Raw genomic sequence first — 25116 nt, forward strand, 5'->3', positions numbered from 1 at the left:
GCAAATGTAAACTCATTTCATTTTTCAAAATAGTTTTATTAAGTACGTGAAAACTTCCAGAAGGTATATTGGAAAATGTTCACAGCCTTCTTTCAATGCCTTTTTTTACTGAAATATCATAAGTATATTTGACAGAAATAAAGGGTATTAAAAACATAGCACCAAAAGCCTAAATATATCCTAGAGACTTTGGGTTTTCTCAGAGAAAATACAAGATATGACATAAGGGTAAAATTTAAGTCCCCGCTGAAGGCAATGGCCAAAGAACACTATTCTTCAGTGAAATAAAAGATTTCACATAAAAGACTTTTGTACAAGAGGATGTATCTCAAGAGTACAGCATATTTATTAAAGTATTTTTGCACGGCTTTCTTCATAGTGTGTACACAAGTGATAATTAAATAGAGTTTTTCAGTGACAAAGTCATGAAAAAATACTATCTGATCATACATGGGCACCACTGAAGTAAATTAAAAGGAGAGCCAGCCTTTGGACTGGTGTTAACTTCAGATTTGGGTGGTCTGCCTGAAAAGTCCTTGCTTTTATCTAGTCACATGGAGCTAAATCCACAAAAGTCTGATGATTCAACAGCACGATGCCATGCTCAGCATCCATGGCTCCTGGGCAGCAGCTGCTCAGTGTAAAATACATCAGTCAGAGTCCTGATCTTCCCAGCTCAAAATTATCACCAGGGGATGACGGTCTCCTAAGTGATTTCAGCTCCACCTCTGCATCACTGACCTGGGGAAATTTATTTAGTGCCACAGGATGGCACAAGGCCAGCAGGCACTGCAGTGCAAGCACCAGGGAGGTGCCTATCCCAGCCCAAACTAGGGGGATGCAGCTGTGTTTGTGTTCCCTCCAGGATGGATGCAACTTCACCGGGTTAAAAAAACACGGCACGAGGTCGCAGCTCCGAGGCAGTGTTTAAAATCACTAATCCTGAGTAGCACGAGGCACACAGTGAGCAGACTGCACTGCAGAGAAGGTTGTGGTTTAATGCACAGCTATCCATGGTATTCCCCATTTTCTAGCAGGGGATACCTGTGCTCAGCAGGGCTTTTTGGGAATCTAACTCTGGGCAGTGGATCCCCATTTCAGCTTTGGCATGCCTAAGCTTTATTCACTGATGAAATGATGCCCATAGCTCCTCTGTGCTCCAGTTCTTCATTTGTACAATTAATTAATAGTAGCAGCACTTACTGCCTCACCAGGGTGTTGTAAAGAAAAAGCATGCTAAAAACAGTAAGGCACTCAGAAATTGGATAATAAGGACTTGTAGCCTCCCAGGGAAAATTTAAATTTGCACTGTTTGAATGCAGATCAAAGTTTAGGCCCTTCAAAACTAAATTTCTGCCCCACACAGACAAAGCACCTGAAGAAGGACTCCTGTGGTATATTGGTCTTGTCCTGGCCCCTTGCAAACCATCACCTTTCTGGCCTTTTCCCTGAGTACAGCTGTAGTACAGGGAATAACAGCAGGGTGGCAGTTATACCCCAACTCAGCCCCTCTGGGAAATGGAAAATATCTAGAAGAAAATAATATTGCAGGACCTTTGGTATGCAAGTGGATACTGCAAAGGGTCCCAGCACTGAATAAGAATCAAGACTTGATTCTGTTCTAGCCTTCTCCTACAATAACAACAAAGAGGATGCACATGGCAGAGAGCAACATTTAAAAACCTATTGTGATTTCACAGCAGGTGCTCACTTAAAAAAACCCAGAAGTCATTTCCTGCTCAGCCCATGAGAACAGGTTTAAAATTCATTTGTGCCATTCATTTTCTTCTTTACTCCTTCTTGTTCCTCTCTCAGAGGTTCCAGCTCAGGTCCAACCTGTGTGGTGTCTTTGTTCCAGTTATTTCTGCCTTCCTTTTCTGTCCTTACAGATTTAGGATCCTCTTCTTTTGTCTTTCTTTCCTTCTCCTCTTTGGCAAGCATACGGTAATTATAATAATTCATGATGAACAGGAAGGTTCCTGCCAGGACCATCACAGCTCCACATTTAATGAACATATATTTATAGTCTCCAAAGGTATCAATAAGAGTTCCTGTAAAATATATATTTAAAAAAAGGAAAAAAAAAAAAAAAGAAACTTAGAGATGAAGGCAAGGTTATTGTGTTTTCAGATCCTAAACATAGGCTTTAGGGTAGGATAAGGCATTCTCTGGATCTCTGATCTCTTCCACAAACACCCTAAACCTGCAAATGCTTCACACATGTTCCACTATACAGCCTGTGGGGAGTTGACATTTGTACAGGTAATGCTACCCATAATTTGCAGAGTTAAGCAGAAGGGGACAGAACCTACACTGTAAAGCCTGGACTTTTCCAGCACACCTATTTTTTTCCATGGAGAAACTGTTCCTCTGATCACAGAGCCTGCAGGCAGCCTTTCCACTGACTCCAACAACCAACCACAAGGATGTCCATTTGACTTGGCACTCCTCAGGCTGCCAATAAAACTGTCAGCTTTTGAGAAGACCTTCCTGAGATGGCACCTGCCCACTGGGGCTGGTCTCAAGACTCCTGACAAAGACCCTCCAATTTATTCCACTGCTGGTCGTTCACCAGCATTAGAGGGGACTCAGCTTTTGGTCCCAGCTGCCCTTTCTGCATTTATACTCATGATCTAAAGAGGAAAGGGCACAGCATGGAACTGGGAGCCATTAGTTCCAGGGAAAGCAAAGATGATGCTGTCAGTGTCAGATAATTTCAATGCCAATTCAAATGTGACAGGTTCCTCTCAAAGGTTAATGCCTCTGCTGCGGAGCTACAGAGTAATTGAAGGGAGATGGCTTAATTGAAATGTCACTGTTCTCCATTATGTCAAAATGTAATGCAAATCTTATTGGGATTATGATCCTGAGCATTAACTCCCATTTACTGGAGCAACATGGACCATTCTTAACATCCCAAATCCTAATTAAAGTAAAACCCACTCCTAACCTGGCCTTCATAGTATAGATAGTCCTCCTTGAAACTGCCCATCATCCATTAGCTCTCTGACTTTTTGGAATTTGTTCTCCTCCTTAAAAAGAGGGACCTTTAATTACTTCCAGATTGACCCTTACTGTTGAAAAGCTGATGATTAATTATCCCACTGCATTACACTAACAAGGGATTTTATGGTCACAAAACAGATTTCTTCATCACAAAAATTATAATTTTTCACCGGTTTTGGTCAATGGTTTTGCCTGGATCATCCCTGGCTGCCTTGGTACACCATTTTCAATGCACTATGTTGTAACTACACAATTCAGGTTACTGGTGGAACATCAACCAAGTGTTAATTGCAACAATTTTTCCTTTTCTGCTCATCAGGATGACCTAGAGGTCTCCTAAATAGGTTTCAATGAGAGTTTTAATGAGTAGAGTATTGGAAAATTCAACAGTAGGATAGTCTTGCCTCTTTTCCTTTGAGAATAAGATAAAGTCATAAAACACACTGGGAACAATTTACTTAGTTCATTAAAGCAGAACCCTGCAGTAGGTTATTAAAATGCCAAAGAACCAATAAATTTGCTGCTTATTAAAATGGTGGGGAAAACCCTACAAAACTAATATTACTGATTATTACCTAGGACTGCTTTAGCCTCATTAGCAATCTCTGGCCATTAACTTAATCTTCCACACAGAAAATTACGTAATTCAGAAAATGGTCATTTTAAAATTGTATTTTGTTTGTCATTAATTAAATAATGAATCTCCAAGACAGCAAGAGGATACAGCTGCTTCTGTCACACTGTATGAGCTACATGGTAATATGAAGAATTAAATGGCTCTGCAAGATATGTCATATGGAATATTAGCCAGATCTCAGTGTTGAATCCAGGAAATGGGTTTAAACTGCCTGCTTTCTGTGCATCTTATACATCCAAATAAAGACAGCACACACAACCTAATTAAACAATTTTGCATACTTGAAGGTGACCAGTTTCCAGTTATTTAAGATTGCATGCAGGTGAAATGCAAACTGTAGGACAGGTAGTATGGTATCTATACACTGAGAGAATGTCACCTATAAAGTCATTTAATTCATGTTCAACTCAAATTTGATGGTACTTGAGCCAAATGCCAGATTCAAATATGGTGTCTTCCAGACATGGTGGGTTCCTTGTGGAAAAAGGAGCACATGCTATAGAGGGAATATTAAGGGTGTTAAATCACAGCAGATCACTGTTCCCACTTATCTTTTTATGACTGTAAGTTCTGCTGAAGCATCAGTATTATCCACATGGACCTTTGAGGGTCTCTGCCTTTTGATATTTCAAACCACCCAAAACAAGCCTTTTTTTAATTATTTTTAGAACAGCCTTAAGTCTATCAGCTGCACTAAGATAACTCAAATTTGTAAGTGAAGTGCTCAGAGCCTTAGAGACAAAGAGAAAGGCTTAAGTTTGACTCAATTAAAAGATTTCATACAACCGTTGTGTTTTAAATTGTGGTGGACTCCTTTGGCAACAGGAGAAATCTCCAGGAGGAACTGTCTAAAGTGAAACACTCTTGGTGTTGTAGGAAGTCCTCTCTGCAAGTTCAGTTCAAGTGTTTGAAGGGATGAGGGATTAAAAGATCACTCTCCAAAAGTGACTTCATCTGGAGGACTGCACAGAAAGGAGGAAGGAGGAAATGCTGGAGGAGACATCAAGGACCTCCTTCCCTGTCCAGTTACTAGTGGAAAAATTGTGGTTGGGAAACAGAGAAAACATATTTAGAATAATTTCTTACAAACTGTGCTTGCAAGAGGCTAAATATAAGTGACAAGCCAGTGGAAGCAGAGGAGGAAAATCCACTCACCTCCAATAGGTGGCCCAAGCAGGATCGTGCAGCACTCCGCGATGGTGACCAGGCCGACGGCGCTTGTGAAACGGGCAGCTCCCACCAGGTCCATCAGAGTTTCAAAGAGCATGGCACAAACCATGCCAAAGGCCAGGCCAAAAAAGCTGGAATAGACAACGAGCCCCACGTAGTTGGAAGCCAGAGGGCACAGGAGGTGACAAGCACCATTGAAAGCGATGGCAAAGCTGAAGAAGTATTGAATCCGCGGCCTCACCCACTTGCTGTTTGCAATGATGCCGGTGGCGGGTCGAGCAACCATATCCACCACGGCAAGGACTGAGAGGAGGAAAGCAGCTGAATATTCATCAATGCCAGTGTGCTTTGCATAGGGTGCCAGAAAAACGATGGGGGCAAAGAAACCCAGGAACATGAGCACGTTTCCGATCAGGTAAATCAAGAACCCTCTGTGCTTAAAGAGGGAAAGATCGAGATACTGGTTGATTTTTTCACAGCAGTCCTTTCCTCCTTCCTCCTCTGTTTTATTCTCCATGGATACATTTGCGGGACTACTCATTTTCATGGCATCTTCAGTGATCTTTTCTTTCAGAGCATCCTGGGTTTTGGCTGATGCCGTGGCTGCCCCGATGGGTCTGAAGAGAGCTCCTGCCACACAGCAGTGTAATAAAATTGCCCCAAGAATTAAAAAGCTGCCCCTCCAGCCAAAATTGTCAAAAAGGAATTGGTTGAGAGGTGCCAGGGTGCAAAGCATCACGGGGCTCCCTGCCATAGCAAGGCCATTTGCAATGGGTCTCCTCTTCAGAAAGTATTTCCCTATGATTATCACTGATGGCTGGAGGTTGAGAGCAAGGCCAAATCCTGGAAAACAGTTAAGATTTGAAAAAGAAAGATTTGAGTCCCATTTCTCCTCAGCTCATTGTTTAAGGAAATTCATGGACAATTGGACCACTGGTGTCACTTCAACATGATAATCTGGATGCAAACTTTGCTCAAGGTATCCCTGAGCTTCTGGCTGCCACATTTGGGTAACCAGACCCCAGAAAGACCCTCTCAGTCAGTGTCCCCACTTTTTGCACTGTAAACCTCTTGGGTGGCAAAACTAGGACAAAGAGTTTGCTTCAGAAAAAATTAAAACTATTCCTTCAATGAATGCTGATGGGTTCTGTCTGGACACAGTGGCCTTGCTGGGGGAGAACATGGATTTATTAAAAAAAAATGACAACTCCTACTCTGAGGAAGGTTTTTCTGGGAAGGTTTTTCTGGCTTGGATAGTGCCAGCCACCAAAGCACATCCTTCTGGGACTGGCCTTGGGCACCCACCATTTCTGCCTGCACAGAAAATAACATCACCCCTCTCAGCCGTGACTAATTTGGTGGTGTGAGCAATGCAGGTGTGATGCAAGAGATTAAGAGGTCTGCAAGTACACAGCAAAACAGCTACTGAGGATGCTAATTACACAGGACCCCAGAGTGTTTCTTTTAATTAAAATTTATTTTTATTGCATTTAGATATATATAAATGCTATTATAAATCTGCATTGCTAATTCAGGTAGGGAGCTTCTCTTGCACAGGCAGAGATACCAAATGCTGGGATGGTCTTAATTTTCTGTGGTTCTGTTTGAGAGCATTACCATATAGAATAATAGAAACACAGAATCTTTCAGGCTGGAAAATAAGTTCAAGACCATCAAGTCCAACCTTTGACCAATCATCACCTTACCAAATAGACCAGAGCACTAAGTGCCATGTCCAGTTGTTTACTGAACACTCTCAAAGATGGTGAATCCACCACCTCCCTGGGCAGCCCCTTCCAATGCTTAATCAAACCCTTTCAGTGAAAAAATGCTTCCTGATGCCCAACATCAGTAATCAATAATCAAACATCAATAATATTTTCAAACATTTCTATGACCCGCAGTATTCTCTTAAAAAGTTAATTTTTCAGAATCTCCATCAAAATTACATTTAAAAATCATGCCACATATTTTCCACTCCATCATCCAGGAAAGAATGAACCACATTAGACCAAAGCAGAAATGTAATCCTTGGAGTGATTATATCAGAGAACACGAATCCTGAAAATAGGGTCATGCAGATTTTTTTTTGTTCATTAGTCTATATAATTAGTTTGTTTAACTGTGCACTACATAATTAGGCATATTGCTTTACAGAAGAGAATTTAGAAAGGTCAAGGTCCTCAAAATTAATTAAGGAACACTATCATTAGTTGCTGATAAAGTAGAATCCAACTGATGCAGCAGAATTCAGCTGATGTTGGATAGCTTCAGTTTGAATGGGTTTACAAAATTATGATTTTTGCCAAGTCTAACATTCTTTTCTTTTTAATCACTTTGAAGTTTTACAACATTAAAAATAAATTAAAATGGCAACATATTAAAATTAATCTTGATATGAAACACATTCTCAGCATGAACTTTGCTAGATGGTCCATATATTTGGTGGGGCACACCTTTGGGAAGTACAGACTGCTCATAATGCATATGGGGCCAAATTCAGGCTGACCTGAGAACCACAGAGGCTAAACACAACCTTGGTTAGAGAACACCCTTGATGGTGCTCAGATATTGGAATGAGAACTTCCCTTAACTCCCCATTTCCATGGCTGGTCAGTAAAGGCAGAAATTGAACTGTCATTTCCACAGAATCATTTTTGGTAGGGACCTACCACATCTTCCAGAGAAAGGAATCCAGACTGGATGCCAGCTACCCACTTAAAGAATAATCAACTCAATTTTTTTATTATGTGAACATTAATTTGCCAGTCAGACAAATCCAATTTAATATTACCTCATGCTCTTCCCATTAATTAAATTTGGAGAGTTTCAAATTGAATAACTGGAATTTCAATTTACTTTAAGCTTTTGGCTGACTTTAGGCTGGAAATATTTACATCCATTTTACTGCAGTTTTCAGAATCTGCAGCAGCTTTTCCGTGGCTGAAATTGTTACTCAATAACCACATTTTCTCCCCAGGGATATGACAGAGAGGCCTGTCAGTGGAATTGCATGGGCAGAAGCAAGCTATGCCAGATGCAGTGTCCTTCCCTGGATTAAACACATCTCCCTCATATTAGAAGGAAGTAAGTGCTGCTACAGGAGTCAGCTGTGTAGCTATTGATCATGTTCTTACTTTATTAGCAAGGGAAGATCTGATCAGGTATGTCAACGTTCAACACTTTTGGCTGTGGCAAAGACTCTACTCTCATCAGCCAACAGGCCTCATCCAAGATCCCATCTGATTTCCCGGCAGTCCAATTGGTACAGGTTGAGTTAAACTCTGACCAGTCGTTACTGCCCTGAATTTAGCTTTGAAATTTGCTTCTTCTACCTCAGACTCAAGAAGAGGTTGCAGGTCGAGAAGACCTCTTTAACGCATCCAGGCTGGCATCCGTCCAGCCTGACAGCTTGCAAACCCCATTTCTTCCTCTAAGCGCTGTAGGGAAACAAATGGGAAGAGGCTGTGGGGTTTGCAGTGTGTGCAAAGAGCCTCGAGCAGCCCAGAGCTCGGTGCCATCAAGGACAGAGGTGCCTCTGACAGCAGAGCCTGGTTCCTGCTCTGCATGCAAATGGCAGCAGACAGTCATGAAAGCAGCTGAGGTTGCCGTGTCTAATCTCTCCACCACAAACAGATACTTCCTGCTCTGCTCCTCTGAAGAGATTTCCATTAATATGCCACGGGCACAGGGCTGTAGCAGAGACCCCCCCCCAGCACCAGCTACCTTGTTTGCATCTCCATCCCTGCAATTTACACCAACACAGTCTTTTACATCAGCCTGTTTCCTTTCCAGGCTAGCAGGAAGGAGGCTAAAAGGAGGGTGATGTTTACAGGCTGCTTTGCAGTTACTGCAAATCCCCTTCACAAAAGTCTCTCTCCTCGTGCAGCAACGCTGTCGCAGGCACGTGATGAGCAGGCAGCTCCCTAATTGCCCTTGAATGCTTTCATGTAAGGCCTGACCAGCAAAAGCACTCCAGGTGTAATTAGAGGCATCAAGCACGTTAGCAGGCGTACAAGCATCTTCCCTTCTCTCTCAAATTAATATTCCTTCCCCAGCACAAACACCGTGCCTGGAAATGATGGGTTATTAGCCAAGAACCTCATCCATACGGCTGCCCTGGTTCAGCAAGCAGGAGGAAAAGATGTACACAACAAAAAAAAACGTGCTTTGCCCTGAGGAAACAACACAGCATTAAAGATAAGGAGATGTGGGGGTGGTTTGCCCCTGTACCTTGAGGCTGTTGGGAGGGTTATGTGTGTGCACTGAGCACAGAGCAGACTATCAGCTTTCTGAGGTGGGCAACAGACCAGATTTACAAACATAGTCAGGGACCAAAAAAGATCAAAGTCTTCATCAATCCATTTGGGTTAGGCCCAAAACATGTCCTGCCACGTTTTTAGACAAGGACCTTTCACCATAGAAGCTGGTGTCTTCCTACAGCCCTGTTTCTTTCCTGAGCGCTTCTGCTCCCCAAAATGCCTATATTTTTAGCAAAGGTTTTACAGTTTCCATGTGCTAATCAACTCAGAATCATAGAATGGTTTGGGTTGGAAGGAACCTTAAATATCCAGTCCCACTGCCTGCCATGGACAGGGACATCTCCCAGGTTGCTCAGAGCTCCATCCAGCCTGGCCTTGGACACTTCCAGGGATGGGGCAGCCACAGCTTCTCTGGGCAACCCATTCCAGGGCCTCCCCACCCTCACAGGGAAGAATTTCTTCCTAATATCTAATCTAAACCTGCCCTCTGTCAGCTTGACACCATTCCCCCTTGTCCTGTCACCACATGCGCTTCCTGTAGGACACTTGTTTAGCAGGGAAGGATGCAAGCTCGTGCATCCATAAATAGTGGGAGATATTGGTTATTTTTATTTCTCATCGCTTTGTTTCTGGAATCCCTTCCAAGGAATCTGCAAGATTTATTCATCCAGTAATAGCACAGTTTCATCTAATTACAGTGACACTCCACAGAAGGAACAAGGTTTAAGAGAAGGAATCCTATATAGGGATTTATTCACTACTCTACTTATTTAATAAAGCAATATTGGTGTAGAAGAGCAGGATGACAAACTTTCTGTCCCAATTTACTTTGCTAGTGGCTGGTTTTATTGATTTTAAATGTTGAGCTCATACTTTTCACATTCAGAAAGCAGTAACACTTAATGCATCTGTGGAGAGACTGGGAACATTCATTAAAACATACACCTTGCAACCTCAAAAGCCAATTTTGAACTCACTGTGTCATGTTTTCAAGTAGATGTCCTAGCTGCACTGGAAGAAACATTGGCTGTACCTTATCCAAAATAATAAGCAAAAATGTTTATAATTAAGCACCTGTACTCACATAGGTGGATCACTCTGATCCATCTACCTTTAAAAGCCATAACCTGGTACCTGCAGGCTTTAAAGTGCTGGACTGAGCCTATGCCTTCTCCTGTTTCCAGTATATAGATAGAACACAGACAATTCAAATTGCAACTTCAGTAAGGAAATACAGTTGTCTTTTTTTTTTTTTTTTTCACAATAGGGAGAATATTGCTTATTTTCAATCAACTCTCAAGTTATTATTTTCAGATAAAAGACCTCCTCACCTCACAAACTGGTAAAGGGCAAGTGAACTAAAACAAACCCCTGAAATCTCATTTCATGTGTCTCACAGAGGGAAGATAACACACAGTAAGGTAGGAACACTGGTGCTTTCTTACAGTCACACTTGTATCCAGGAGGACTTGCCCTGCCCAGGGCAGAGCACAGTCAACATGAATTTGCTTCAGTGGGAGCTGAGGGCACTGATGGCCACCCCCACTGTCCCCCCCAGCCCAGAGCACTCACTCAGCTGCCAAGAGCACAGCCCTGCTGAGATCCCACACGTGATGTGTATTCAGCCAGGAACACAGTGCTGAGCAGGGACACGCTCTTTGCTAAAGTTCATCTGGAGCAGTTAATAAGGAGGGCCCTTGTCCCACCAGCTTTTCATGCCACCAGTTTCTCACTGTGTTTGTGTTGGTCCACACATTGCCCAAGTGTGGATGTCCCGAGCCATCAGAAGTGAACCTCAACCGTGGAGGGGAAGGAGGTGCTCTGTTCTTACCTGTGATGAAGCCCACACAGATGTAGAGCTGCAGGATGCTGGTGCAGAAGGCAGCTGAGATCATCCCAACACCACACAAGAGGCCCCCAAACATGACCACGGGGCGGCTGCCATAGCGGTTCACTAAAATACTGCTAATGGGACCTGGGGAAAGAGTGAGAAAGGGTCCTTGAGGTTGGCATCTTCTGATAGAAGGGTATATATGACACAAAGCAGCTAAAACTCTGCATAAACAGTGCTCCTGAGGTGCTGCTGACAGCTTTTAGGGTGACACCAGGAAGAAAATGGAAAAGGAGAGAAAGATGATCCACATGGAGGTGACAGCATGTCCGATACCAAGGCTGTGTGCTCGGGGACAGCTCCTGCCCCCAGGACTTTCAGATGTCACCAGAGCAGGCAAACATCAACAACTAATAAGGTGAACACACGATCTCAACAGAGGAGCTTCCTGATTTACAATGATGCTAAACCACACACACAAAGCAGTGGTTCATATTACCAGGCTGATATTACGAATGCTGTTGCATTTTTAATGCCCCCATTTAACGCAATTCCGATACTGCTGACCAGGACCAAAGCTTCAGCAGAACAGTTGTTAATTAAATCTTAATAGTAGTCCATGTAAGTAGAAACAGTTTAGGATGATGGACCAGCCAGAGCTCAAAAGAATCAGTTTGGCCTTGTGTTTATGCAAAAAGGAGGTTCAGGAAAGCACAGAATTATGAAAGAGGGAAATGGTTTAGCAAAGACTGTGCACACTGAAAGGAAGCATTGAAATCTGAGGAAGTGAAACATGCAGGACCAGTAAAAATCATAATCACAGAATAATATATTTGAGGGACTTTGATGGACTCAGGACCAACCTCCTGCTCAGAGCAAAGCCAACTCTTTGATCTTGAAGTTAGATCAGGCTGAAGCATCAGAACTAGAGAAAGCAAACCAAGCAGGAAAGAGCAGTCCAGAAGTCCAAGCTATGAGATGTGAGGAAAAGATTCTTTATTACTCAAAAACCTTGAATCAAAATGCTTCAAAAATAATGCTGGAAATGAGGAAGGGGAATACAGGTAGCTTTTAGTATCTCATCTTACATGGCTACTTCTGGTTCTACTCATCCCACAGCAATGGTGTTTCAGAGCCCAGTGTGCCTGTTTGCCTTCATTCCTGCCACTATGAACAGCCCACACCATCCACACACAGAGTACTAGAAAAAGGTATTTTAAACTTACAGGCATCTCTTAGGAGTTTGCTGTGGGGACCTACCTTTCCACAGAGCCATGTGGAAGAATATTTACCTTTGCTTAAATAATCTCAGCCAGAAACAGGGCCAGAACTCTTTCCAGTCCCTGCAAACCACAGCACAGCTGAGCACAGGAAAGAGACCCAGAAACCCAAATACTCTCTCAGCATGGCTGACAGCATACAAACAAGTTTTCAGCTGTTAAAATGTGCAAGAATAGAGAACAGTAGGTATGACTGGTTTAATCACGGGAATGAAGCCCACAGAAACACTTTCCACTAGATGCCTGAGGTCAAAACACTCACAGATGAAATACACACAATCACAGTCTCAACAGCATCCCTGTAACTGTGTGATCTGTGAGCTGGTCCCATCAATTGCACCACTCAATTAAAATTTCTATGTGTATAATTATGTGGAGAGTTTTTGTCCCCTAATCCTGAATTCACACACACGCAGCCTTTCACTGCACAGAGCACTACAAAATCCAGGGAGAAGTTCTGGGGAAAGAGATACATATTTCAGATCAGCACAGCAAGAAAAGGACCCCTTTTCTGTCTGAGTTTCCCCTGGTCAGGGCATGGATTTCCATTATGCTTGAGGTGGTCTCAGCATGTCCTGTAATTCAACAGATCGAGCCAGTGTTCCTCGGAAAGGCACCAACACATTCATCTGCAGCCCAAGGGCACACAACTCTTCCATTTTTCAATTTTCCACATGTCCGCGTTTCTCCAGAATCAATCTAATTACTCAGCTAAGAAAATGTGGTTTCAATTACTTTCTCCCATTGGAAGAGGGCTTTCACAGGAGCCCTAAAACTATAGGATGTTGCACCACAGAGTAGAGCATTTAAAGCCCACGAGATTCCTTCTAAGGCCTCTCTCCTGTTCCAACCCAGGGCAGCAACCAGGGGGAGAAGCCCCTGCTATGAGAAGTGAAACAGCCTGCTCACATCCATCCACTCTTGCAGCATCCAGCCTGGGAGAAGGGAAATATGGATCTATGTCCCTCTCACTTTAGTCCATAAGCTCTTGTACCAGGTTCACCCATCAGTAAGGATGGTTTGGACCTTGGCAGAAGATTATGAACTGGAAAGAGCTGAGGGTAGGACACATTCTGCTCTGCTGCCCAGGTATGGGGACAGCCCAGGGTAGACACTGGAGCAGAGAAAAATAAAAGGTCATGTCCAAACCGCTGCCTGTACAAATGAGAGCACCCTTCTTGTGTCCCTGGGGACCCTCCATGACTGCAGTGTCTTCAGCTTCATCCCAGCTTCCCAGTGATCATTTATTAAGCCACAAGATTGCAACTACTCCCTGCTCTTGTCGTGTGTGATCTCTCAGCAGTGCTTTACAGCAGGTCTGCATGACCTTCAGCAAACAGCCTTCATCTGCTGTAACCAGCACTATAAGATTTACAGGGGGATAATCAGTCCCACTTGTTTGCCAGCCTGGTGTGCTCTTCAAAGGTGTCACCTGCCTGGGCTGGGCTGAGCTCACAGGGAACTCAGGCAAACTTCAGAAGCACATAAGCCTTTCTCTTTTACACCTTGAAACTGTTAAGTCCAGGCCCTGTGAGCCTGCTTTGGTAAAGAACACAATGTACAGCACCTGTGAGTGACAGCATTTGATCTCTGTGAGTAGCCTCACCCCCACACAGCACTGAGGGTTGGAGACCTCTAAGATACTGGGTGCAGCCAGTTGGAGAAGAAAGCAGGAGCAGAACACCTGGATTAAACCTTTTCAGCCACTGGAGGATTCACAGAGAAGGCCACAATGAGCAGTCAACCTACAGCAAAAGCATCACCTAGACCTACACTTTACAAGACACCAAAAAATCCAACCCAAAGCCTCAAACAGTCGGGAAGCCAAACTTCCCCAAGATGCTGCTCAAAGGCCGGAGGGTCTGTAATAGTCCCGAGCAGACCTTTCAAATGCACTGAAGCAAGTGCAAAATCACATCCCCAAAATTACTTCCACTTAAGTCATTCTGGACCTACAGAAACATCCACAGATTTAACGGAGCAGCCCTTCAAAAGCTGTCCCATCTCCCAGCACAAACCGGCGCACGCAATGTGTCACATATTGCACACTTCAGCTCCCAAATCCTGCCAGCCTGGGCAGGGGCACAGAGCACAGGCACGTTCCCCTCCACCCTGCCCTGGTGTCTTCAGTGATCAGCATCACACCCAGAAGATCTGAGTGCACCCCTCCTGCCCCGTGACACTCGCAGTGTTTTTCTTGCGGGGGGGTTGATTAGCCATCAAACACTAGATAACTTTAACAGCAAGTGTGGTGGGAAGCTTCAGAAAACATCAATCAGCAGAGGAATTAAGAAGAGGGAACACAAAGCCAGCACCGCAGTTGTGGGAAGCAGGAAACACAATTACTGCTTTGCTTGCAGCTATTGCAAAAATTAAAAGTGTGACAGCCCCTGGCAACGCGGTGGAATTGAAAAGCAGGACCTGTCATTTACCAGTTACTCGGCCGGCATGGAAAGAATAAAGATGCTGTGTATTACCACAGAGAAACCATTTACGGTAACAACATGTGCAGCTTAAATCCCAAGGCACCCTGACTTGATAATACCTGCCGGGTCAAATGTGCAGGAGCTACAGGCTCTCTGTCCTGGTATCCAAAGGAAATAATTCTTCCTGCAAGCCAGCAGCAGGAGAAGCTAACAGGAGTGTGGGTGATTTTTGCCTCTTAATTTACAGCATCAGGTGAGAAAAGGGCAAGAGAAACAGCTGGCAAAGTTCTCAGAAAGCTGCCATTTGCCTGGCTCGAGCTGGCAGGAGGAACCACACAAATACCTTGCAAGTCCCTGAAATGTCAGAGCAAGGAGCAGAAGACATCCCAGCTGCAGAGCACCTCCCAGTGCACGGCTTCTCAGGGAGCAGAGCAGCCAGGGCCAGTGTCACCCAGCCAGGGCTGTGCCCACAACCCACCACCGGGAGCACTGGAAATACAAACGAGGAAATCAGAAGTAACATTTAATCAACCCCTTGCACCCCGATACATTCCAGTGACGAGGGTGCTGGGATAGCAGCACCAGTGTTTTGGTGCAGGAAGGGATGGCATTCCCATGCACTCAGCCTTAGGAAACACAGCAGCCCCTTCCCAGACCCAGCAAGTGACTTCATTCCTTCTGACAAACTTCCAGCCATGGCCATCATTTATCACCCATTGCAGGGGGGTGAGACAAGACAGGCTTTGCTCAGAGATGTGCCTGTGTCTCTGCAGCTCCCCTGGCTCAGTGTCTCCATCCAGTGCCTCCGTCACCCCTGGGTAAGAGCAAGGACTGTCCACTCAGAAACGCCTCACTTGCACCCCAAGCCCTTGCAGAGCAGGGTACACACAATGAGGGCTCTGCTTCTGCCTGCAGTGAAACTCTGCAGTCTGGTGAGCAACAGTTTGCACCAAATGTCTCCAAAAGATGCAGCTGGGATCATGGAGCCCCTGGAAGACTGATGAAATGTAAAGTGCTATCCTCAGTCCCTATAAATCATGCTGGTTTAGTGCCTGTCCTGTTTAAAGCCTCTCTTTTCTCATACCTGTGGCAGATTTCCATTCTTTGTTAGCTGGTACATGAAAGGCCATGTCAAAGAGGCTGCTCTTGGTGGCAAGAGAAACACAGCAACTCGCCAGCGGGGAATGCAGCAAGCCCCAACTCATTTGTTAGCTTGTCCAATTACTTTTCACCTTGAGTTTTGTGTTTGCAGAAGTGAAAAGGACCCTGAAGAGGAGATTGTAAACACATAAAGAAAATGCAAAATACTCTGGATTCTCCTCTCCTCTCCTCCACAAAGCCAGGCCATCTTGTCATTCATTCTTTTTGAGTCGCTGAACTATGATCCAGAGAGGATGATAATGCAGAGCTGGCATTTAACGAGAAATATCAATCCAGAGTGGCTTAAACTCTTGCAAGTGTGACAGCGCTCAAAAAAAAGACACCTGAATTGCCTTTCTGTTTTCCTCAACAAGGTTTATGAATTTTTTATGAGCTGCAAAACTTCCAGTCTCAGTACAAAACACTGATGTATTTCTAACAGGGACTAAAACATTCCTCTCTCCCATATCTATGACCCTGCACATATATATATATCTTATTTGTAAAGTTTAATGGGTTTTTTTAACTTAACACTAATAGACACGGCGTTCCTCATTTTTGGTGGAACTTGTCTTGGATGAATTTCTGCTGAAATATTTCTGTGCAGGGCTCTCAGAGAAGCAGCTAAGAGCTGAGACCCTGAAAAACTGACTGTAACCCAGAGGCCCTCAACAACGGGGGTTTTTCCCAGGTTTCACAAGACTGACCTTCTGACAGTGTAAAGTGGCAGAGAGCCACTGCAAATGTTCTAGGTCTGCAGGTAAGACCATTTGATGACCACAGAGATGATAAAATAACAACAATTTAAAATCATCAACTGCATGGAACTGCAGTGTTGGGAGATCTGGGACCACCAGTGCCCCCACTGCTGGGGCTACAACACGCAGCTCAGCTTTTCCTGGTTTTCCACGGTAAGAAGTGGCTCTAAACAGCTGTTCCTGTGCAGGGACATTGCTCAGCACCAAAAGAACTGCCCAAGTAGTTAATATTTTTCAAAACTTTCGTGAACACACAAATAGGAACTCAGCACAACGTGACTGGCGTTGACTATGGGGAGTCACTGGGGACGTACGAAGGAGCAGAGCCTACTTAGCTGGGAGGAAAGAGGGGGAACCATTTATGCTAATAAAATAAAGTCTGTTTTTACACCAGTAGTAAAACAACAACACAAGCAGGCCTGCAATTTCCTCAGTAATAATCTCCCTCCCTCCGTGGAATAACGACACTGCCTTTGGCTTCGTAATTTATCCACCAGGGGACCAGCCCATTGTAAAAGAGCAACCTCCTCATTACCTCAAAAAGGAAAGCAAATGTCCCCACGTTATTAAAGTGCTGCCAGAGCCCACCAGCCTCTGGAGACAACAGGGATCAGCCACCAGCTCCTGATACCCATGTACAGCCTGAAAGGGAGGTGGCCTGAGAAAACACAGGGCACAGTTTTAAAGGCAGGGAAAAAGGGATGAGAAGGTTAAAACCTGCAGCCTTCCACTCTTCGTCAAGGCAGAAGAGACTTGGAAAGCTCATGCTCCAGGGCTTGGAGAACTGCTGCTCACCAGCTGATCCACGGTAACTGAGCCCTACATGTGCCTGCTCCAGATCACTGGAGAAGAACTGGTGGCACCAGCTAATAATGAAGTATATTATTAGTCTCAGCTGCTTGGTTCAGATGTTTTGTTTGCACCTGCATTGGCTGAGGAGCCCACAAACAACTGGCTCTTCCTCAGGCAGTGCTGCTGGAGACAGGATGGCCACGCATGCCAGTGCTGGAGGAAAAGTGGCAGTGAGCAAAGGCCCCAGGTGACAGCCACAGCATCAAATACCACTCTGCCAGACCCCACAGGGCAGCTTCCAAAGACCTGTCCCCACCTAAACCATCGTGATGCCTCCAGCTAATGACCCAGACCTCCCATCAGAAATACTCGCATTTACCACAGCAGCATCCTGATGTTAGGGGGAAAAAAAAAAAAAAAAAAAAAAAGAACAAAAATAAAGCAGATGAGTCCCAAGCTTCAGAAAGACAAAGTGTTCTCCTCCTTATCCAGCAATCTTATCTGATCAGCACTCCAGCATTTCAATTTCCAGATTACCCGCCTGACGCGCTGCTCCCGCGGCGCACGGAGGAGCCACAGGCCAACAGCTCCAAAACCGGGGCTGCAGCCAAGGTCCTTCGTGTCACTTCGCATTTAGGCAGTTAAATAACTGCTCCTGCACGGGGATGGCATCTCAGGTGCCCAGGACGTGCCACCTGTCTGCGCTCGGGGGCTGCCCCGGCTGCCGGTCTGGATCTCACCCACCCAGCAGATCAGACACTCGCCCTCAGAAGGTCACGACATCACGGTCTTTGAACTGCTTTCCCATGATTTCTTTACCTAACTTTTTGCTTTGGCAGGACCCCTGACTATTATCCCTTCCTTCCATCATTCAAAGCATGAGTTCCTGAACATCTATTCATGGAGGTCAACAGCCTACTCGTTACCTCTCTTAACACACTGTTCTGCAAGCAGTTTGGCCCCTGCCTGGTCACGCTCTCCAAGGGCTTTACCCACCCCTGGAAAGCCCTGAACGACTTGCCAAGAGGCCAGTTGTGCTGGAGAGCCCATCCAGGGGCAGAAGAGCTGCAGTGCTGTGGGACAGGTTGGTATCAGAGCTCTTGCCCACCCAAAACACGTGCTGTACTGACTGGGGAAAGAAGCTTTCAGCTTCTCTTGAGGCAGTGGTCTATAACTTATTCCCGGACTTAACACCTGCTGTGCACCACTAACAACCCCCACAACCAAAACTCTTTGCTTTCTTCTTCCTAGTTCTTATTAATCTTGGTTTTTATTAAGTCTATCACGTCTCTATTACCGCTGCCTGGTGACCTTGCTAGCTCCAATGAAGGGCAAAATGATAAAGCTTTGTGACCAAGCCCACGAACACAGAAATATTTCACCTGAGCCTATAGTGCTATTATCGCTCCTTAGTAGAGCAGAGCTATTTAAAAAAATAAAAAATATAAGCCCATACGTGGTGACCTTGCAGAGCTTGAGTGCTCTCTGAGAGTCAGGAGAAGTATATGAATCTGCAGCACCATCCATTACAGAAATCAAATCGTTCCTCATCCAGCTTTCATATCAAAATCCACAGTTGTAATGGTGCTGCTACCCCAGGGATTGCCCCAGCATGGGAAGATGTCTTGTTTCAATGGCAGGGGGAGGCTGATTGAATGGGACTCCAAGAGATGGGGAGGATAAAAAAGGGGTGAAGTCCAGCACTGGGCAGCCCCAGGGAGCACCTGAGACTGGACCAGGATGGAAAGATGCTGGATATCCACTGTGATGAACAGAGATACTCCTTTTGTTTCAGCCTCCACAAAATATCCAAGTGGAAAAGCGCATGCCTCAGGAAACCCTACCTGAGAATTTTTGTTGAACCAGTGCTGCAAGCAGAGCATTAGAGAGCTGACACAGGCTGCAATACTACAAGCAACCTGTCCTCCTCTCCCTGTCCCTCTCCTCTGTCATAACCCCTGCTCAGCACTAAGGGCTGATGAGGAGATGCTCGTGTCATTTCGGACACCCTCGGGTCACTGAGACATCCCCTGGGTGGCAAAACACAGCCCAGGACCCAGAGGACACAGGTGCTGGATCTCCTGGAAAGGTCAGTGGGCAGGCAGCTGCAAATCCACACTGCATGTGTTTGTGAGCACCTCTCAACACAAACTCTATCTGTGTCCTGACCCCTTTATTTCTCTGCTAAACCCACATGCTGGACAATGCACAGCACACAATTTTAGCAGGCACCCCTGTCACCAGGCTTTCAGCAGGTAAAGCCTCCACCCATCCCAGTGCCTGTGGTCCATCAGGCCATCCCTGAGCCAAAATTGGCTTGCAGAGAGCTTGCACCCCTCAAGGCATAGCCTGGACTCTGTTACCCACTCGCTCCTTGCCCTTGAAAAAACCCACTTCCCTCCCATGCCTCAGTTTCCCCTGGTAGTGCTGTGGTACCTCACAGCTATTTGAAAGCTCTTGGGATGGATGGAGAGCCTTGGGTGGGGTCTCCTGGAGGCAGAGAAGGTTTTGATGGAGTCTGGACCAGAGCAGAAGAGAACGCTGGCAGTTTTGATTAAGTTAAAAACTGCAGAATCAAACTCATTATTAATACAGCTTTACGCCACTGCATGTTGTAAGGTGCTTTCTAAACCTGTCACTGCAATTTATCATGCTAGCAGTGTAATAAAATACCACTATAAAATTTTGGATTAAATGTTCAAGGTCAATGGTGGACTTTCAGCTTCCCCATCTCTTCCTTGCTGCTTTAGGAGATGCTCTATTAAGCAGCTACAAGCTCTTGGAAAAAGTTTCTTTGGAGAAAAGATTCAGTTGTGGAGCGTTTCCAGAATTAAATCTTCAGATATTTCATCAAATTACAAAACAATAAATAACAAATAACAAGAGTATAAACACTGGCTGGCTTCAGGTTGAGGCATTTCCTTTAGAAACGGTCTCATTTTTCTTGTGTTTGCAAAATGTGGCTCTCTGATGCTCTCTTTGAAAAATAGACAGAAGGTGATTCCTTAATTTTAATAGAAATTTGGATGTGTTAGAGCAGCACCCTGGAGATTCTGGAGGAGTGTTACAGCAGCGCACAGCAAGGCTGAGACCAAAATTCCACTTCACTGCATACTGAATAAAAACAATGCTGATGCAACTGAGCTTTTTATGTATTAAAGGGCAACAGAAGCAACACACATTTACAGCAACAAGCTGTGCACAAACCTCCACAGCAATTACAAAAGACTGAAGTTCTTCAAAATTACTAAAAAGAAGGTCTCATGTTCCCTGCTTTAGCCCCAGTTATTCAAAGCAAGTTGGTGAAATGACTCTGTGACGGAATCTGAGTTTCCCTCAGACAACTCCTTATTCCATTATAAAAACAAAGGAAGCATTTGGCCACACCACCACCATTAAAAAAAAAAAAAAAAAAAGGAAAAAAAAAAGAAAAACCCACTGAAAATGCAGATACTGCTCTAGGTATTAAATTATTCTCTATATTCTGGCACATGTGCCAGAGAGCTGGCTCTAACAGTCAGCCATAATAAAAGACATTACTTCTTCCCATGATCCTTACCTCTCTTATAGGCTTACAGGAGGAGGTAACAGCTACAAGAACCTTGCTGCTACTAAATTATTGTACTTTCCTTCCTGGGAGCTCAGCTGCCTCCTGCTTTCCACAGGTAATGGTTATCCCCAGGGACACATCTGTGGCTTACCTTGAAATGTGTCACCCTTAAAAATGGGAGAAGGACAGCTCAGTTTGGTGTTGTGAACATGACACAGGCACAGGACCCAAATCAGGAGGCGCAAAGGCCCAAAACTTTTGGCTTTGCAATGAGGTTGTTTCCCGAACAAAACTTACCCCTCAACTGAGGCAAGACCTTGGGAACCTTGGTATTTTGCTGGCATAGCCAAGTCCAAGGAGGTAATTTGCAATGGGAAACCCTGCCCAGGGCATCTGGCAGCACGATGGGTGCCCTGTGGGGCTCCACATTTTGACAGTGTTGGTGTGTCCTCATCACCCCCAGAGCCTGTTGCCTGGGTGCTGAGCTGCAAGCACCTTCAGGGAAGGATGATGCCATGTTCCTTGGTCCCTGGCGGAATCAGAAAATGGTTGGAAGGCTGGAAAATACCTCTAAGATCATTGATCAGATCCTGGTTCCTTTTCTTTTCATCCATCTAAGACTCTGCTCTGTAACATCCTCCTCATTTGGGGTAAGGAATGAGCTCCTCACCCATGACAACAACAAAAAAAAAGGTGGAAAGACTGTAAAACAGAAATCCTTCTTTATCAGATTGACAGGGCTTCAGCCTGTGGGATTTAGTCAGAGAAAAGCAATGTTCTCTCATGCTCCTCACTCAGAAACCTCCCAATCTGCCCTCCACAACTGGAAACATGGAATTGCTGAACATGAGCACTGACAAGAACTACAAGTACCCCATCATAAAGTCCAGGCTATCCACTTTACTGCACAGTAATCTGTTTTACTACTTGTATTATAGTGACAGAATTGTTTTCTGCAACCTAGTTCAGATTAAGAAACTGGGGGATAAGACACATTAACTTCTGTAATATATATTGCCAGAGCCTTGGCTGGTATAAAACAGCTTCCTGAGGGAATTAAGCAGAAAGTGAAGAGCAGAAACAGTCTCAGCTGCTGATTTTCAGTTTTAGTCTGAAAAACTGGAACTGCTTTAGTGCTACAAGCTAAAGCCTCAGGTGGCACTGTAAATCTGCATCCATGCTGTCAAAGTCAACACAGCTTCTCCGGTGAAGATTTGAGTTAGTTCATGTATTTTCAGAAAATAAGCTTCATTTGCATTATTTATGAAATGCAAACATAAGCTGTCACACAGTAAACTGCACGTCCCAAAAGCAAGTCCCTACACCAGGGAGAACGACAAGGAAACCAGAAACTGTTTCCTGGGGGTGTTTGCAAGCAAAAGCTGTGGTCAGTGGAAGTATCAGCCCCTGTGTGCCCTGCCAAGGCACCAGGACATCCCAGCTGCCCCCTTCTTCCAGAGACAGAGGGAGCTGAGACTCCATGGAGGGTCATTCCTTTGCCCAGATGCCAACCTCACTGCCCTGAGTCCTAGTTCTGAGAGCCATGGCACAGTCCAGACACAAGGCCAGTACTGGGAAGGGGACAGAAACACCGTGGCCTTTCTCTGAGGACAGCTGAGCAAACAGCAGGGCCCGCGCACTCTTGAGGAGACCTTTTGATCCGTGTGGCCACCTTCCAAATCACTTCCATTTACTGCTGTTGGAGCAGGGGGAAGGGGTGTGAGCCAAGTTTGGGGGTTTCCTTATGTGGCTGTGATGCCCATACCTGAAACTGGCTCAAGCAGGGGATTTCTCCTTCTAAGTCACCTCTTGGGTTTTGCCTCAAGTGATCCATCTGTGGGTTCTCAAATAGGAACTCAGCGTTCTCCGTGGGACCAAACCTTTGCAGGGGGTTGCAACAGAGTGCATTACAACAGGCTCTGTACAACACATCTTTACCTTCCTTAGCAACTGTGCTGTCCAAAAACCACTACAGTGCACTATTAAGGAAAAAAAATCCTTCGTAAAAACAAAGAATATTTTCAGAGTTGCTTTAATAGCCAGGATAAACATTGTTGAATTTTCCTGCAACCACAGAGCACGGTTCCTGTCCACCTCCCACTGCAGATTTAATCAAGGGCAGCCCAAGTTTTTCATTGAGCCATATCAAAATCCATAAAAAAGAGTAACGTTATATGCACTGCTTTACAACTGATAAGAACGACTAACTCTGGCGATTTCATTGCTGTGATTACAAGCTGCCACAATAAACAAGCAGCTACTTCATTTATTGCTCTATATCCATGCTCAGCTCTGGCTGAAACCCAGAAGCAGCTATTTCACACCAGTCTATTCTCAGGGCTTTGTCCCTGATGCCCATGGCAAGTTTTCACATCTAATCTTCTGATTCCTGGGTAGGTGACCACCACTGCTGCCCTCAGCAGCACGCTGGGTCTGGCCATGCTGGTACTTCACAGCCTCTTGGCTGCAAAGTTACTGACTTGTGTCAAAGCAGGGCAGGAGGATGCCAGTATTACCCATCCCTTTGCCACTTGGATACAAGGAATAGCATGGTATTGCCTCTGGGGCCATGTTGTGTTCAGAGGGTCAGAGAAAGCCCCTGATGTGCAGCCTGTGGCTGGCAGTGTCCTGGGGAAGGGGGTGCAGCAAGGGGACATCCCATGCTGTGGCTCAGCCTCTGGTGCACAGAAGAAATTGTACCCCTATAGAAAGGCTTTTGCGTAACACTGTGCCCATATTAGTGAAAAACGCCCTATTTTGAAAAGCAGCAAAGGTGCTGCAACCCCAACTGGAAATGAAGGGGATGTCAGCACCAAACTGGTCACAAAACACATTTTTCAAAGGCATTTGGAGTCCCTGACAGGCAAAAAAAAGCACACAGAGGGGTCAAACGAGTCCTGCACCCACTGAGCCCAGTGGCAAATTCGAAAGGCGCCAGACCTGTGTCCCAACCAACACCAATTCAAATAAAAACATTTCCCCTTCACCCCTTAGGCTTCACATATGACTTGTTTGCTTGAGCTAACGTTTGGAAACACGATCAGAAACTAAACCTGTGGGTGGTGCCCATGCCGATGGGCACTGCTGCTGCCCCTCATCCACGCTGTCCCAAAGCAGAGATTTCTGGCTCATTTCTGCGTTCGCACCGCGCCGCGGGGGCCGGTGCAGCATCACTCACCTGCACCGTACGTCGTGGCCAACATGATGGAGGAGATCCACGCGACCTCGCCATAGGACGTGCCAAAGAAATCCTGGATTTCTTTGAAGAAGATGGCCAAGCCCTTGGGGAAGGCGTAGGCGAAGCCGATCGAAACGAAGGCTCCGAACACCACCGCCCAGCCCCAGCCGCCGTCGGGAGGGACGGGGGCTCGCCCTGGGGGCGGCATGGCCGGCGGGGCGAGCGGCGCCCTGGAATGCAAAGTGCAGAGTTGCCGGGTCAGGATGCTGAGCCCCAGAGCCCCAGTCCCGGGATGCTGCTACCTCAGTCCCAGAGTGCCCGGCCCCGAGTGCCGGGACGCTGCTCCCCTAAGTCCCAGGATTTTGCTCCCTTGGATCCCCCCAGTCCAGGGGTGCTGCTCCTCCAGACCCCCGTCCTCACTCCCTTGGGCCTCTCATCCCAGGAGGCTGCTCCTCCATGTCCCTGTTCTGGAGTGCTGCTGCCTGGAACTCCAGTCCAAGGATGCCGCTCCCCCAGCCCCGGAATGCTTTCAACCCAGTCGCAGGGTGCTGCTCCCCTGGACCCCCAGCATCGGGATGCTGCTCCCCCAGCCCCGGAATGCTGTTACCCCAGTCCCAGGGTGCTGCTCCCCCTGTTCCCAAACCTGCAGCGACACCGTGGCCCCAACACACCTTGAGCCCCGTGAGTCCTGTCCCGTGTCGCGCCCCCCCCGAGCCATTTCACGCCGAGCCCACCGGCCCCGTGTCACCGTCCCGTGGTGCCGGGGGAGAGCGGGACGGTGCAGAAATGCCACGTGGACTTAGGTTAAAAGCAGGAATAGCAGCTCCAACCCGGTGCACCGCCCCACTCCTGCCTGCCCAGCCCCCCCGGACACGCCTGTGATGTGGGACCCCGCATCCCAGCACACGGACCCACCTGCGGAGCGCGGCGCCGGCACAGACCCTGCGGGATGGGATGGGATGGGATGAGTTGGGATGGGTTGGAACGGGCAAGAAGGGGCGGGGCAGCACCCGCACCGCCCCACGCGGGACCCGCCCGCCCCGGCGGACGGGACAGGCACCAAACCTCCCCTGGGAGTTACATCCC

At 46.1% G+C, this 25116-nt stretch overlaps 1 protein-coding gene across 1 annotated transcript; it reads right to left on the reverse strand.

Annotated features, from left to right (window-relative positions):
- Positions 1-16: 16 nt before the first annotated feature.
- Positions 17-24828, reverse strand: LOC126638838 (monocarboxylate transporter 2-like). Its single transcript, XM_050313061.1, has 5 exons — positions 24702-24828; positions 24031-24260; positions 10907-11050; positions 4799-5656; positions 17-2051 (listed from the first exon to the last, which is right to left on the reverse strand). The coding sequence occupies exons 1-5, from the start codon at positions 24746-24748 to the stop codon at positions 1759-1761; spliced, it is 1572 nt and encodes a 523-aa protein (XP_050169018.1). The 5' UTR covers positions 24749-24828; the 3' UTR covers positions 17-1758.
- Positions 24829-25116: the final 288 nt, after the last annotated feature.

Source organism: Myiozetetes cayanensis, unplaced genomic scaffold (genome assembly GCF_022539395.1).
Source record: "Myiozetetes cayanensis isolate MyiCay16 unplaced genomic scaffold, myiCay2020 scf18, whole genome shotgun sequence".
Lineage (NCBI taxonomy): Eukaryota > Metazoa > Chordata > Aves > Passeriformes > Tyrannidae > Myiozetetes > Myiozetetes cayanensis.

What these genes read in the sequence shown, in the direction of transcription:
- LOC126638838 (XM_050313061.1), bottom strand. Translation starts at nt 24,748, where the DNA reads ATGGCTCGGGGGGGGCGCGACACGGGACAGGACTCACGGGGCTCAAG. An exon ending in GGCCACGACGTACGGTGCAG is followed by an intron (nt 11,051 to 24,030) that starts GTGAGTGATGCT and finishes CTCTTTCCCCAG; the next exon opens with GTCCCATTAGCAGTATTTTA. An exon ending in GCTTGGGCCACCTATTGGAG is followed by an intron (nt 2,052 to 4,798) that starts GTGAGTGGATTT and finishes TATATTTTACAG; the next exon opens with GAACTCTTATTGATACCTTT.